We start from the raw sequence: 15377 nt of genomic DNA, 5'->3' as shown, positions 1-15377 counted from the left end.
TACTAGTAAATGATGTAGCACATGAAAAGGAGTTGATAAACAGAGAAGTACGTGCAAATTTTTGGATGTACACATTGATAAAAACTTGACTGGAAGAAATATATTACTGAATTGCTCAAAGAATTAAGTTCCACTACTTTAGCTCCTTGTATAATTGCTAGTCTTGGAAACAAATGAATAAACCTCCTAACTTATTTTTCAAATTTCCACTCAATAATGTCTTATGGAATAATTTTCTGGGTAACACATCACTTAGAAAGAAAAAAACAGATTGCCCAAAAGCAAGCAGCAAGACTAATCAGTGGTTTCTGCCTGCAGTCATCTTGTAGGCACCTCTTCAAAGAGAAGGCATTTTAATTGCACCTCCACAATACTTGCATACATTTCCTAAACGAAAATCAAACAGTGGAAAATCCAGGACAGAATGTAACAAAACTATAAGAAGGAAAGTTGCTACTCACCATAAAGCAGAGATGCTGAGTCGCAGACAGGAACAACAAAAAGACTCTCTCAATTAAAGCTTTTGGTTATTAAGGACTTTGTCAACAATACACACACACACACACACACACACACACACACACACACACACACGGGCAATGCAACTCACACACATGACTGCAGTCTCAGGCGACTGAAACCACACTGCTACCAGCAGCACCAGTGCATCATGGGAGTGGCGGCTAGGTGCAGGTGAGGAGGAGGCTGGAGTGGGGAGGGGGAGGGATAGTATGGTGGGGGTGGTGGACAGTGAAGTGCTGCAGGTTAGTTGGAGGGCAGGGAGGGGTGGGAAAGGGGGGGGTGCATAGTTGAAAAGGAGTGAAATAAAAATACTGGGTGTGTTGGTGGAATGACAGCAGTGTAGTGCTGGAATGGGAACAGGGAAGGGGCTGGATGGGTAAGGACAATGACTAATGAAGGTTGAGGCCAGGAGGGTTACGGGAACGTAGGATGTATTGCAGGGAAAGTTACCACCAGAGCAATTGAGAAAAGCTGGTGTTGGTGGGAAGGATCCATATGGCACAGGTTGTGAAGCAGTCTTTGAAATAAAGAATATCATGTTTGGCAGTGTGTTCAGCAATAGGACAGTCGACTTGTTTTTTGGCCACAGTTTGTCGCTGGTCATTCATGCAGACAGACAGCTTGTTGGTTGTAATGCCTACATAGAATGCAGCACAGTAGTTGCAGCTTAGCTTGTAGACCACATGACTGGTTGCACAGGTAGCCCTGCCTTTGATGAGATAGGTGATGTTAGTGGCTGGACTGGAGTAGGTGGTGGTCGGAGAATGTATTGTGCAGGTCTTACACCTAAGTCTACTACAGGGGTATGAGCCACGGGATAAGAGATTGGGAGCAGGGGTTGTGTAAGAATGGACGAGTATATTGTGAAGGTTTGGTGGACGGCGGAATATCACTGTGGGAGGGGTGGGAAGGATAGTGGGCAGGACATTTCTCATTTCAGGGCACGACGAGAGGTAATTGAAACCCTGACGGAGAATGTAATTCAGCTGCTCCAGTCCTTGGTGGTTTGGACCTTTCCCAACTACCAATGGATTCCGAATCAATAACCTCCTTCCTAGTTGCCACAACCAACTATATCCTCACCCACAATTACTTCTCCTTTGAAGGCACTACCTACAAACAAATCTGGGGTATGGCTATGTGCACCCGAATGGCACCATCCGATGCCAACTTATTCATGGGCCATCTAGGGGAATCCTTCCTAAAAACCCAGAATCCTAAACCCCTCACCTGGTTCAGATTCACTGATGACATGTTTGCTATCTGTATCGAAGGTGAGGACACCCTATCCACATTCCTCCAGAACCTCAACAACTTCTCCCCCATTTGCTTCACCTGGTCCTACTCAACCCAACAAGCCACCTTCCTAGGTGTTGACCTCCACCTCAAAGATGGCTACAATAGCACCTCCATCCAGATCAAACCTACTAATGACCAGCAATACCTCCGCGACGACATCTGCCACCCATTCCATACCAAGAAGTCCCTTCCATACAGCCTTGCCACCTGTGGCCATCGCATGTACAGTGACAAGCGGTCCCTCTCAAAATAGATCAATGGTCTCACTGAAGCCTTCACTGACAATAATTGTCCTCCCAACCTTGTACATAAACAAATCTCCTGCCTTATATTTCCAGTCTCCCATCACCTCCCAAAGTCCCACCATCCAGCCGCAGAGGAGCATTCCCCTCGTAACTCAGTACTACCCAGGACTGGAGTAACTGAATTAAATTCTCCACCAGGATTTTGATTACCTCTCGCCATGCCCTGAAATGAGAAATGTCCTGCCCACTATTCTTCCCAACCCTCCCACAGTGGTGTTCCACCGACCACCGAACCTACACAATATACTCGTCCATTCTTACACAACCCCTGCTCCCAATCCCTTGCCCCATGGCTCATACCCCTGTAATAGACCTAGATGCAAGACCTGCCCCATACAACCTCCGACCATCACATATTCGAGTCCAGTCACTAACATCACCTATCTCATCAAAGGCAGGGCTACCTGTGAAACCAGTCATGTGGTCTACAAGCTAATCTGCAACTACTGTGCTGCATTCTATATAGGCATGACAACCAACAAGCTGTCTCTCTGCATGAATGACCACCGACAAACTGTTGCCAAGAAACAAGTGGACCACCCTGTTGCTGAACACGCTGGCAACATGATATTCTTCATTTGAATGACTGCTTCACAGCCTGTGCCATATGGATCCTTCCCACCAACTTCAGATTGTTTCAATTGCATAGGTGGTAACTTTGCCTGCAATACATCCTATGTTTCCGTAACTCTCCTGGCCTCAACCTTCGTTAGTCGCTGTCCTCACCCATCCAGCCCCTTCCCTGTTCCCATAGCAGCACTACACTGCTGTCATTCCACCGCCACATCCAGTATTTTTATTTCTCTCCTTTTCCGCTACTCCCCCCCCCCCCCCCACCTCTCCCCTGCCACTGTCTAACCTGCAGCACTACACTGTCTGCCACCCCCACTATTCTATTGCTCCCCATCCCCACTTCAGCCTCCTCCTTACCAGCACCCAGCCGCCACTCCCATGATGCACTGGTGCTGCTGCTGGCAGTGTGGTTTCAGTCACCTGAGACTGCAGTTGTGTGTGAGAGTTGCATTTGCTCACGCGCTTGCGTTTGTGTGTGTGTGTGTGTGTGTGTGTGTGTGTCTATATTAATGGCCAAAAGCTTTAATTGAGAGAGTCTTTTTGTTGTGCCTATCTGCCACTCAGCATTTCCGCTATATGGTGAGTAGGAACTTTCCTTCTCATACTATTTTTACATTTCCTAAACGAATTTGCCATAAACAGTCCACCACAATTTGACAAGAGTAGCAATGTCCATATCTACTATACTACAATACTAACAGAGCAGATGACCTTTATTACTCATTACTAAAGCTGTCTTTGGTTGAGAAAGGAGTTCAATATAAATTAGCAAATTTTTTGATCATTTTGCCAATAACATAAAATGACTGACAGGCAGCAAAGCAAGTTTTAAATCTAACCTAAATTCATTTTGTCTGGAGAGATTTTTCTATGCCATAGACGAGTTTTTGTTTAAAAACTGGTAGAATGTAGAAAAAAGAAACTAGTTTTAAGTACAGCATCAGAGTAGGATTAAAAGATAATATGTTCATTAATTTGAATGTGGGTCACTGACTTTTAGGAACATGTAAATGGCCAGCATGTAGCCACCCACTGTAATTTACCAGGTACACATATTCTGTTAACTGGCTTATTCCATATCATTTTCATAAAAAAATCACTCAAATGATTTATGGAACCTGTAGTTATCCAACTTCAGAAGTAGCTTTTTGTTTCATAAATTATGACAGTGTTTGTTACTGATGGGAAAACAATGTTTAACATTAAATGCATTAATTCACTGTTGAAATATGACAGTTCATATACGTAAATGTTTGGCACTAAAAGTAACAACTTGTTTTATGAGCCCTCTCTTGATGGCTTTTATGTTTGACCTCTGATACATGCAATTTCTATTTGATGGAGGGCACATTCAGTCAAATATCATGTGTTTCCTCCCTTACAAAGTAGCTCAACAAATTTATCTTAAAAACAAATAGCTTTAATTACAGAATAGCAGTTATTATTTACTTACCATGCTGCTGTTCCCAGGCAGGTGTTGGATCCTTTACTGGAAGAACATCTATAGCACGTTCCACCATATAACTAGTTCCGGACTTAAGGAGCCACGTAAACCACCAATGAAGTCTAAAAATAAAAATATGATGCAGCTTCTTAATCACATCAATGGTGTAGACAAGTAAATTAGTAAGTTAAGTAAAAACATCTTGTATTATCATCAGTGAACACTTAATGATTCACAATATGAGGAAAAAATCAATTGTTTTCCTGCACCATCAATTTATTTTTTTAAATAATTGCCAATCTGATTAAAATATTTTCCTGGTAATAGAAAAAGTAGCATATGCATATTCAGCTGTTCCATAACTTTGGCCATACCTATTCAGAAGTGAAAAATCATCTGTCCACAACTCTAAGAGAATGTAAATAAATATAACAACCCCCCCCCCCCTCTCTCTCTCTCTCTCTCTGTGTGTGTGTGTGTGTGTGTGTGTGTGTGTGAGAGAGAGAGAGAGAGAGAGAGAGAGAGAGAGAATCTCATGGAACTTGACTGAAAAAGATGCAAGTTTAAAAGCTGAGACGCAATGTTCAATTTGCCTGCACTTTACGTGCCTATAAACAGTTTTACATACTGAGTGGCTGTCTTTCTTCATATTTTTCCCAAAAATAACAAAAAAACAGCTTTACAAATAAACAGAAGACTATAGTATTTAAATACCCTGGTAATACACTATGTGCCACTTGCATAAGCTGTTTCAATCGATACCAAACAGCACAGAAATGTGATAAGTGCGCCTCATAAAACAAACTGAGTATAGAAATCCATGTCTGCAAATCACACCTATTAACACTGCAGAGCATACCATCAACCCATCTGTTCAGTACTGGTAATTATGTTGTGTGCTGTCAGATAAAATGCAGTGTTTCTCAGTGTCAGTTACTGATGCATGAATGACAAAGTCAAGTCTGGTTGTTCACTTGTTTGCCATTCATTTATGGTGTATGAAAAAAGGTTGTGGTGGTGGTGGGGGGCAGGATATGAGTTAATGGAGATTAATCAAGGAAGTTGTTGAGAAAAAAGGACGGTTTGGAGATCAATTTCCCCATCTACAGAGTGCTTGGGAACAAGTGGCAGTTGGGATCTAACAGCCTGTACGGTGTAGAATATGTTTGGCCAATGGGTAATGGGTGTCCCAAAACAAACTGGTGGTCATAGAAGAACTGTTTACCTCAGGGACATTCAGTTGTCAAACACTCTCTACAGCGTGACTTGAGGGACCTCAGTGCCTGCTATGCCACATGGGCTGTTTGCTAGATCCAGAATTTCCCCTCTGACACGTCTTCGCATTCCAATACCTCCTGAACTTCTTCTCCATCAACCTATGCCCTCTCCCTCCGTTTTCACTTAGCTCCAGCCTTTTATCTCCCCCCCCCCCCCCCCCCCCCCGGTGTCCTAGTTCACTAGTTGCACTAGTCATATCTCTTCTCCCTAATGCATCTTCAATCTTCACTTCTCACTCTGGTCGTGTCAACCCCGGAGGACTGCAAATGGCATGGTGCCTATCAGTGTGACACTACTGACCTTTGACTCTCTGTGATGCCTATATCTATATCTACATCTACATCTACATACATACTCCACAACTCACCATACGGTGCGTGGCGGAGGGTACCTCATACCACAACTAGCATCTTCTCTCCCTGTTCCACTCCCAAACAGAACGAGGGAAAAATAACTGCCTATATGCTTCTGTACGAGCCCTAATCTCTCTTATCTTATCTTTGTGGTCTTTCTGCAAAATGTAAGTTGGTGGCAGTAAAATTGTATTGCAGTCAGTCTCAAATGATGGTTCTCTAAATTTCCTCAGTAGCGATTCACGAAAAGAATGCCTCCTTCCCTCTAGAGACTCCCACCTGAGTTCCTGAAGCATTTCCTAACACTCGCGTGATGATCAAACCTACCAGTAACAAATCTCTGAATTGCTTCTATGCCCTCCCTCAATCCGACCTGATAGGGATCCCAAACGCTCAAGCAGTACTCAAGAATAGGTCGTATTAGTGTTTTATAAGCGGTATCCTTTACAGATGAACCACATCTCCCCAAAATTCTACCAATGAACCGAAGACGACTATCCGCCTTCCCCACAACTGCCATTACATGCTTGCCCACTTCATGTTGCTCTGCAATGTTATGTCCAAATATTTAATTGACGTGACTATGTCAAGCACTACACTACTAATGGAGTATTCAAACGTTACGGTATTCTTTTCTCTATTGATCTATATTTAGAGTTAGCTGCCATTCTTTACACCAATCACAAATCCTGTCCAAGTCATTTTGTATCCTCCTACAGTCACTCAACAACAACACCTTCCCATACACCACAGCATCATCAGCAAACAGCTGCACATTGCTATCTAATGGAGTATTCAAACGTTACGGTATTCTTTTCCCTATTCATCTGCATTGATTTACATTTATCTATATTTAGAGTTAGCTGCCATTCTTTACACCAATCACAAATCCTGTCCAAGTCATTTTGTATACTCCTACAGTCACTCAACAACAACACCTTCCCATACACCACAGCATCATCAGCAAACAGCTGCACATTGCTATCCACCCTATCTAAAAGATCATTTATGTAGATAGAAAACAACAGCGGACCTACCACACTTCCCTGGGGCACTCCAGATGATGCCCTCACCTCCGATGAACTTTCACCATCGAGGACAACGTACTGGGTTCTATTACTTAAGAAGTCTTCGAGCCACTCACATACCTGGGAACCAATCACATATGCTCGTACTTTAGTTAGGAGTCTGCAGTGGGGCACTGAGTCAAACGCTTTCTGGAAGTCAAGGAATATGGCATCCGTCTGATACCCTTCATCCATGGTTCGCAAGATATCATGTGAAAAAAGGGCGAGTTGCGTTTCGCAGGAGCGATGCTTTCTAAAGCCAAGCTGATGCACGGACAGCAACTTCTCTGTCTCAAGGAAATTCATTATATTTGAACTGAGAATATGTTTGAGAATCCTGCAACAAACCGATGTTAAGGATATTGGTCTGTAATTTTGAGGATCCGTCCTTCTACCCTTTTTATATACAGGCGTCACCTGCGCTTTTTTCCAGTCGCTCAGGACTTTACATTGGACAAGAGATTCGCGATAAATGCAAGCTAAGTAAGGAGCCAATGTAGTAGAGTACTCTCTGTAAAACCGAATTGGAATCCCATCAGGACCTGGCGATTTATTTATTTTCAACCCATTCAGCTGCTTCACAACTCTAGGGATGTCTATCACTATTTCCTTCATATGGGAATCTGTACGAGACTCAAACAGCGGTATGTTTGTATGATCCTCCTGCGTGAAAGATTTCTCAAATGCTAAATTTAAAATTTCAGCTTTTGTTTTGCTGTCTTCTGTTGCCAGGCCAGACTGATCAGTCTCCCTTCACTTTGTCTATTCTCGTCCTCACTACTGTTGAGTGAGGATGAAGGTAGAAAAAGATGAAGGGGGAGGCATAAGAGAGAGTATAAGGTACACTGATAAGCACTGTGGCAGCTACATTCTAGGAGTGATAAGGATAGAGTGAGAAGTGGATCCCTCTTATCATGGGGTCTGAGTGACCTGCCTTTCCTTTTTAACCTTCTGCAACTTATCCCTCCCTCCTCCCTGAGGAAGGAAATAATAGTTGCAAAAGCTAGAATAATGTCATCATTTTTCCTTTTGCGTACGTCCATCAGGCATACTGAACATTTTGCCTCCTGAAGCTAATTACTGGCCACCTGTTCTGTCTCATATTCATTAGTGTTATTGACAGAATTTTCCTTTGATACATAATTATCTGACATATGTGAAGCATGAAAGACCAATATGTGTTACCAACTGGTTAAGGAAATTACTCACAACAACAAGGATATCCAGGTCCCAATTCCAGTCTGGCAAAAATTTTCAACTATCATGATACATGCATCACACATTTGACTCCCATGGAGTATTGTCAGTTTCTAATTCTGGGTTTGACAAAGTCTGCCACAAGTTAACCTCAGCTGGAATGTTTTATTTTGGCAGACAAAAACATAATTCTGTTGAAATTTTGTTTTTACTTTCATTCAAAGCTCTCACATATCGGTTAAAAGATGTCGTGGTCCTGCTGTGTCTATCTTCTTTGAATAAAATGATTTAATAATCATTATTGGCCAGTTTTGACCACCAGGTCATTATAATTGCAGAGGCTTTTTAAATTTACAATTGCATGTATTATCTGCTCTTAGCAATGTATGATTGTAAGTATGTGACACTTGATGTGTTCAAAATTGGCCATGAGTGACAAATGAAATATTATATGCAAATAAGACAGCCTCGACAGACTGATGGCATTTTTTAACCTTTATCTGTTGAAATCAGCAGCAGTTCCACAAGATTTACTATTTAAATGTACCTAGAATCATTAAAGTGAGGCAAACAAATTTTCACGGGAAAAAAAATAGTAATCACTGAACAACAATGCACAATGGTTCAATGGAAGAACAAGTAAATGTAGGTTCCATTTGAGTATCGTTTACCATTAACTGTCACATGCAATTTATCAGCCACGACTGGAACAGGCAGTTAGAAAGGATGTGCAAAAGCAAGCACTTCAAAATATGCTCACTCATGTATGTGTTTCCAACAGTGACAGCAGCTCTAGTTTGGAGCAGGCATACAGGGTTGGATACCCACTGGGAAACCACATCACTTACGTAAAACGAACTTTAAAAAATAAAAATAAAAAAAAAACAAGGATCTATAATTTATAACTTGCCATTCATTTTGGAAGTAGCAGCGAAAATACAACTCAAAGATTGCTAAGAAAAGAAGTTTCAGTTCCAAGAACTGCAAACACAAGGTACAACAATACTGAGTGTGTCATAAGGCATTTAACTCAATGAATAAATACTGCCTGTGGCTTCACATCATGTAGCATGATTAGCAGTGCAAGTAAGAAATGTTTGCACCAGATACTTAGCTCCACTCCAAACACTAACTGAAGATGCGAAGGCTTAATGGAAATTATTTCTGTGCCCTGTATTGTGATTAAGCACATTACAGTTCAGCTAAAACTGTTTTTTATCATCCATAACAAAACCATTGAGGAGTAAATGTACTGGAAAGTGAGGGTAAGAATTCCAAGATCCTTAATAAGTGCACCACCCCAGAAGCTCATAAAACAGAGAGGGAAAATGCGTGAAATAAGCTTGCACACTTGTCTTTAGGTTAAAACAATAAGAGATGCTTCTATGGACAAAATAGATTGATTTGAGCTACTGCTGTTGTTATTGTCTTCAGTCCGAAGACTGGTTCGATGCAGCTCTCCATGGTAATATAACCTGTGCAAGCCTCTTCATCTCCGAATAACCACCACAATCTACATCCTTTTGAATCTGCTTATTGTATACTCTCTTGGTCTCCCTCTTCAATTTAACTCCCCCCCACCAGTGTATGTGCACCCGCACACACACACACACACACACACACACACACACACACACACACACACACACACACACACATATATATACTCTCTCTCTCTCTCTCTTTCTCTCTCTCTCTTTCTCTCTCTCTCTTCCCTCCAGTACTAAATTAGTAGTGATTCCTTGATGTCTCAGGATTTGTCCTATCAACTGATCGCTTCTTATAGTTAGGTTGTGTCACAAATTTCTTTTCTCCCCAAACGTGCTGCTTCTATTTTAACTTGTTATCCAACTGGACTCCCAGGAATTTTGCACACAGAGTTTCATTTAGTGCATGACCTTTAATTCTCTTTCTAATTAATGCTGGCAGTTGTTGTTTAAGGGGCTCCAGAAAGGCTCAAAATCATGAAAAGTTCAATTTTTACTTTTTTGCGTTTTCTGAATCTGCAGACTATTACCTTTTAATAGATATATAATTTATTCAATTCTGAAGACTACAACTATTTTTAAATTTTTTTTAAAATGTGTTCTACATGGGCGTGACCCACTGTGGCGCTGTTAAACTGCTGTCAAATGGTGTTATTATTAACGTCCGTGTTCATCAGGTACATTTTAGTGATGTGAGATAAAGTATGTGTTGCAGTGCAGAAAATTGAGTGTATTGGGCACGTACAGAAGCGAATGGGAACAAGACTTCAGCGACTGAAAGCTTCGTACAAAAAATAAAAACTCAGTGATGGTAAAGGGTTGGATGGGAAGGGAAGGTTAACTGACAGTGTAATTGACAAAATACAGAACTATTATGGAATGGCTATTAGGCATTTCGACGAAATGAAGAAGGCTGTTTGGGCTCTTTTTTTTCATACTTCTTCAACCGATGAAAATCCCCAACATAGCTTATGTCCCAAAGAAGAAGACAGTTGGTGTAAATATAACAAAGGATTGCTACCGCATTTACTCGAATTTAAGCCACACTTTTTTCCGGTTTTTGTAATCCAAAAAACCGCCTGCGGCTTAGAATCGAGTGCAAAGCAAGCGGAAGTTGTGAAAAATGTTGGTAGGTGCCGCCACAACGAACTGCCGTCGAATGTATGTAGCGCTACACAGGCATGGTTTGTAGGCACCAAAACCTATGCGTCAGTAAATAAATTTAAAAAAAAAGGTGGAAGACGAGCTTTTTTTCTCCGCCCCGAGTTTCGACCACTGCATTTTCATACATTATCCAATGAAGTAAATACAAACTCCGTATTGTTCATCTTCGAATGTAGCAGAATTTCAATGTACTATGAAAATCCGACTGGCAAGACTGTTTGGGAAGTTTGTCAATATGGCCAACTCTACGTTCTGAAATTTTTCCTACCTGTGACAAGAGATGGTTGCTAATAGAAACTTGTATGAATTGTGAATCACATGCAGTATTCTCTTCACCATAAGAATAATACGAATATAAACATTTTGCCATGTTTTCTTTCATGTTTGCTGCTATCTCATTTAAATCCTGCCTGCCTAATAAACTACGAAACTAGAGTGAGACAACAGCAAACGCGGAAGAATATACGTATCGTGTCATGTTTATATTCGTATTAAGTGATACAGTCAGAAGTGAAGCACGGCAGCTGACTAGATTTTCAAATCTAAGATGACTCTAATTTCTGTGCAGAATTTGATGTACTAAAGAAGCGGCCGCAAAGATTTTCAAATGGAGAAAAACTTTTGCCTAACTCTCGTTCAGAACATATTCTATCATACGCAGTCTATTATTTGGTTCTTGTTGATCATTATCAAAGAAAGCAGCAGTGTAAGTAACAACAAATAGTAGTCTCTTGCCATTGTTTCGCTAATGAGACGATTCCTCTCTCTTTTTTTTTTTATTGTTAGCGGCAGTAGCGTGCACAAAAGCAAGCCATGCCGCGAGCGGCGACAGACCGTAAACACGCACTATCAGAATGCAACAAACAATGCATGACACAGTACAGTAATGCATTTTCAGCTTAGAGTGACGTAAACACCTATAACAAAGAATACGGCACTTATCAGATTGAAGCAAAATAAGCAATAGATTCAAACCAGACGAAGCACGTGAAAAAGGTCGGGTACCAGTATAAATACGGACGGAGCGCCTGACGCATAGCAATGGCTACCTGGTAAAGTTTAACTGCTAAGCTTACGACTCGAACCAAACTACTACAGCTGTATCGTCATTCATTCAACCTATATTGTGTCTCATATTACAGTGGAGCAACTTTGATTCGATTTGGAGGTGCGGCCTAAAACTTTTCTCTCCCCTTGAATTTCGAGTCTCAAATTTCAGGTGCGGCTTAGATTAGGGAATTTTTTTTTTTTTTCCTTTATTTCGAGTCTCATTTTTCAGGTGCGGCTTAGATTCGAGTGCGGCTTAGATTCGAGTGCAGCTTAGATTCGAGTAAATACGGTAACTGGTTAGTGTACCCTCATAAGCATAGTCTGCCTCATGCAATAATGGAGGTGATAAAACCTATTTTCAGAGACTTAGCAGCACCTGAACTGTTGAAAAAGTGTATTCACGGAAAAACTCAAAACCCCAATGAAAGTGTAAATAGTGTTATATGGTCGAGAATCCCCAAGACTGTATTTGTTGGAATAGAAACACTTCACTTTGGTGTGTATGATGCTGTTGCGACTTTCAATGATGGCAACATTGTAAGGTGCAAGGTATTTAGAAATATGGGAATGAAGATAGGTTCTAACATGATACGAGCGATGCTTGCTTTAGACAAGGAACGCCTTCGGGCTGCAGACAGGGCTGTAAAGAGTCTAGAAATACAAGCAAGAGTAAACAGGAGGAGGAACAAGAGGAAGCTGGAGGAGGAGTTTGCAGAGCATGAAGATAATCCATCCTATGGACCTGGAATGCACTAAAAAGTTAATCCAATCTTTGTCGCTCGATTCCCAAAACTTTTATTTTCTCATACTAATTACATGTTTTCTAAGGATCTTCCAAACATATTTGTTTCAAACTTTCAGTAAATGTTACACAGTACCTTCTGCATAATTTAACACAGCCTTTTTCCAAAAAACTGTATATTTTTTAATATATAAATAAAAAATTGCAAAAAAATGTTGTGAATTTTCATTACAATTGAAAAAAAATCATCTTTAATAACTGAACTAAAATTTTGTAAAATCCCTGTGTTAAGTTGTAGCCCATATTCCAATAAATAATCTGTAAAAAGTTCAACTTCCTACCTCAAATACTTTGTGAGGAAAGATGTAATTTATAAGCGTTATTTTAACATTGCAAGTATAGGGCATTCCGGAGCCCCTTAAGTAAAAAAAATATATAACTTGACTTTTTGTGAGATTACAAACTAAACTGTTTGGTATGAACCAGATGAAGTTCTTTTCAGTTACCATCTGAGCTCAGCTTGGTAAGGTTGAGTTTAAATCCTTAATTAGTATGCTGGTGTCATCAACAAATTTATAGTTTTTAACCCCCTATAGAGCCACTGGAAGGTTCTTTATGCAGGTTAAGAACAAGACTGGGTCCAGTACTGATCTCTGTGGGTCCCCACATGTTATGTTCCCCCATTCTGGGCTTAGTTTAATTCCTATCACAATATCTGTCAATGTGACTGTAGGCTATGGTAAGACCACATCTATGCAAAAGGTCTATCCAAATGCCATTATATTTTAGTTTTCCAAGTAAAATAATGTGATCCACACAATAAAGGTTGCCAACTATACGAATAGCATAAGGTTTTTCCCGTTAAGTTCTTCAAGCATTTCATTTGTGAGGTCTTGTATGGTGTTCTCTATGGAGAATTCTTTCCAAGAGCTAAACTTAGAGGCAGATAACCAGCTCTGCTCAAAAACATGAGGGCTATCCAGAAAGTATATTACATTTTGCTATTAAAAAAAGTGTAGAGAAAAAAATGATGTTTTATTCATTTGAAAGTGACACTTAAATATTACTTTTCAACATAGTCTACACTCAAAATTAGGCACTTATCACAGTGGCATACTGCAACCAGTTGGTCACACTCTCCCATAGTTCCACATCATCAACAAAGCGCATTGCTGTGAGCCAGTCTTCATCACTGGAAACAGATGGTAGTTACTGGGTGCAAGATCACTACTGTACACGGACCCACTTGGAAGCATCGAGTAATTCTTGAGTGCGGTTTGCTGTGTGTGGTTGAGTGCTGTCATGCAAGAACAAAACTTTTTGAGCTCGACTTCCCTCTAAGCTTATTCTGAAATGCTCTTCTCAAGTTTGACAATACCTAGTAGAGTTTATTGTCATGTCACGCTCAAGAAAATTGACAAGAAGCGGTCTTTTCTTGTCCCAAATTGCGATTTGGTCTCGCAGTTCACATGTTTGACACAAGTGTCATCTCCAGTTACGATACGATCAAATAATGAGTCACCATCTTTCTTTGTAAGAATCCAAAAATATCAATGATGCAGCCATATGCTGGTTCTTCGGTTTGCTGTCACGATTTTGGTACCCTTCTTGCCCTAAATATGTGATATCCTATGTTCTGTGTTATGATTTGATGCAACAAACTTTGTGAAATTTGTGGAAAACTATAAGAGAGCTAGCTCCATCACTGTGAATCAGCAGTTTTATTGAATTTCCTCATTGAGTTTTGCAACTAGTTCATCAGTCACAATGTTTTGTCATCCACTTCACTCTTCATTCTGAACATTAATTCAGGCACTTTTAAACCTAATCCACCATTGGCACAGTCCACCTTCAGAGGTTATGCTATTTCCACACACTTTACACAGTTGGCTATAAATTTCAATTGAATTATCATTTTCTGCCAACAAAAACCTTATTACTGACTGCACTGCACAGCCTACGGAATTTTCAATTGCGGCATACATCTAAAACTTTTACTGCAAAATAACAGGAAACAACACAAACCTCATCATGTTGGCATGGTTGGATGCCAAATGAATGGAGAAATGCTCAGACAACAACATGGCCCCACCCACTGTTGCTGCAGGCAAAAATGTAATCTACTTTCTGGATAGCCCTTGTAATAGCCAGTATTCTACAATAGGTCATTAGATAGGTCAATCAGTTCTTGAATTATATTTTTCACTATGACTTAAGCTGTTGGAAGAAGTCAACAAGGCATCTTATGAAATTATGATCATAGGAGAACAGTTAGTTGTCTTTTGGCTGATCAAAAAGTTAGTGCTACAGGCATCCACATTAATTCCAGAGCCATTTCAGACAAATTTATAGTGGTTGACTGTATGCTCAGAAACCCTCAGGATCCATTTAGTGACTTTTGCCAATGCTCTCGTCTGAGTGCTGCAGTGTACAGCCCATCATGACTGGGATAAACAGCAGTACATGGTTCAAATGGCTCTGAGCACTATGGGACTCAACTTCTGAGGTCATCAGTCCCCTAGAACTTAGAACTACTTAAACCTAACTAACCTAAGGACATCACACACATCCATGCCTGAAGCAGGATTTGCAACTGCGACCATAGCGGGGCTCGCGGTTCCAGACTGTAGCGCCTAGAACCACACGGCCACTCTGGCCGGCCAAACGGCAGTAAGCCTCGATAATATTCCCAGATAAATTCTAGCTGCTGCATAAAAAGTGACTGGATATGAACTGCAGTGGAGATAAATGGAACATAGTGCCTTACCATTATGGACTAGAACATAAAAATCCTAGTGGACATGAATGTATAGTCTAGAAGTGTATCATGAGCTACACAATAACGACACTGTGGTTATCTTCATAGTAGAATCAGTTCCAGAGAAATGGTGCTATA

At 40.7% G+C, this 15377-nt stretch overlaps 1 protein-coding gene across 3 annotated transcripts in view; it reads right to left on the bottom strand.

The window, feature by feature from the left end:
- The window catches only part of LOC126175566 (folliculin), a 162279-nt gene that overhangs the window by 58565 nt on the left and 88337 nt on the right, over positions 1-15377 (bottom strand). For all 3 annotated transcript variants that reach the window (XM_049922423.1, XM_049922422.1, XM_049922424.1), the window contains one exon: positions 4153-4265. In XM_049922423.1, coding sequence (XP_049778380.1) covers positions 4153-4265 — 113 coding nt within the window. The remainder of the gene's footprint in view (positions 1-4152; positions 4266-15377) is intronic.

Source organism: Schistocerca cancellata, chromosome 3 (assembly GCF_023864275.1).
Source record: "Schistocerca cancellata isolate TAMUIC-IGC-003103 chromosome 3, iqSchCanc2.1, whole genome shotgun sequence".
Taxonomy (NCBI): Eukaryota; Metazoa; Arthropoda; class Insecta; order Orthoptera; family Acrididae; genus Schistocerca; species Schistocerca cancellata.
The sequence above is the reverse complement of the archived record's forward strand: the minus strand, read 5'-3'. Positions and strand labels throughout refer to the sequence as shown.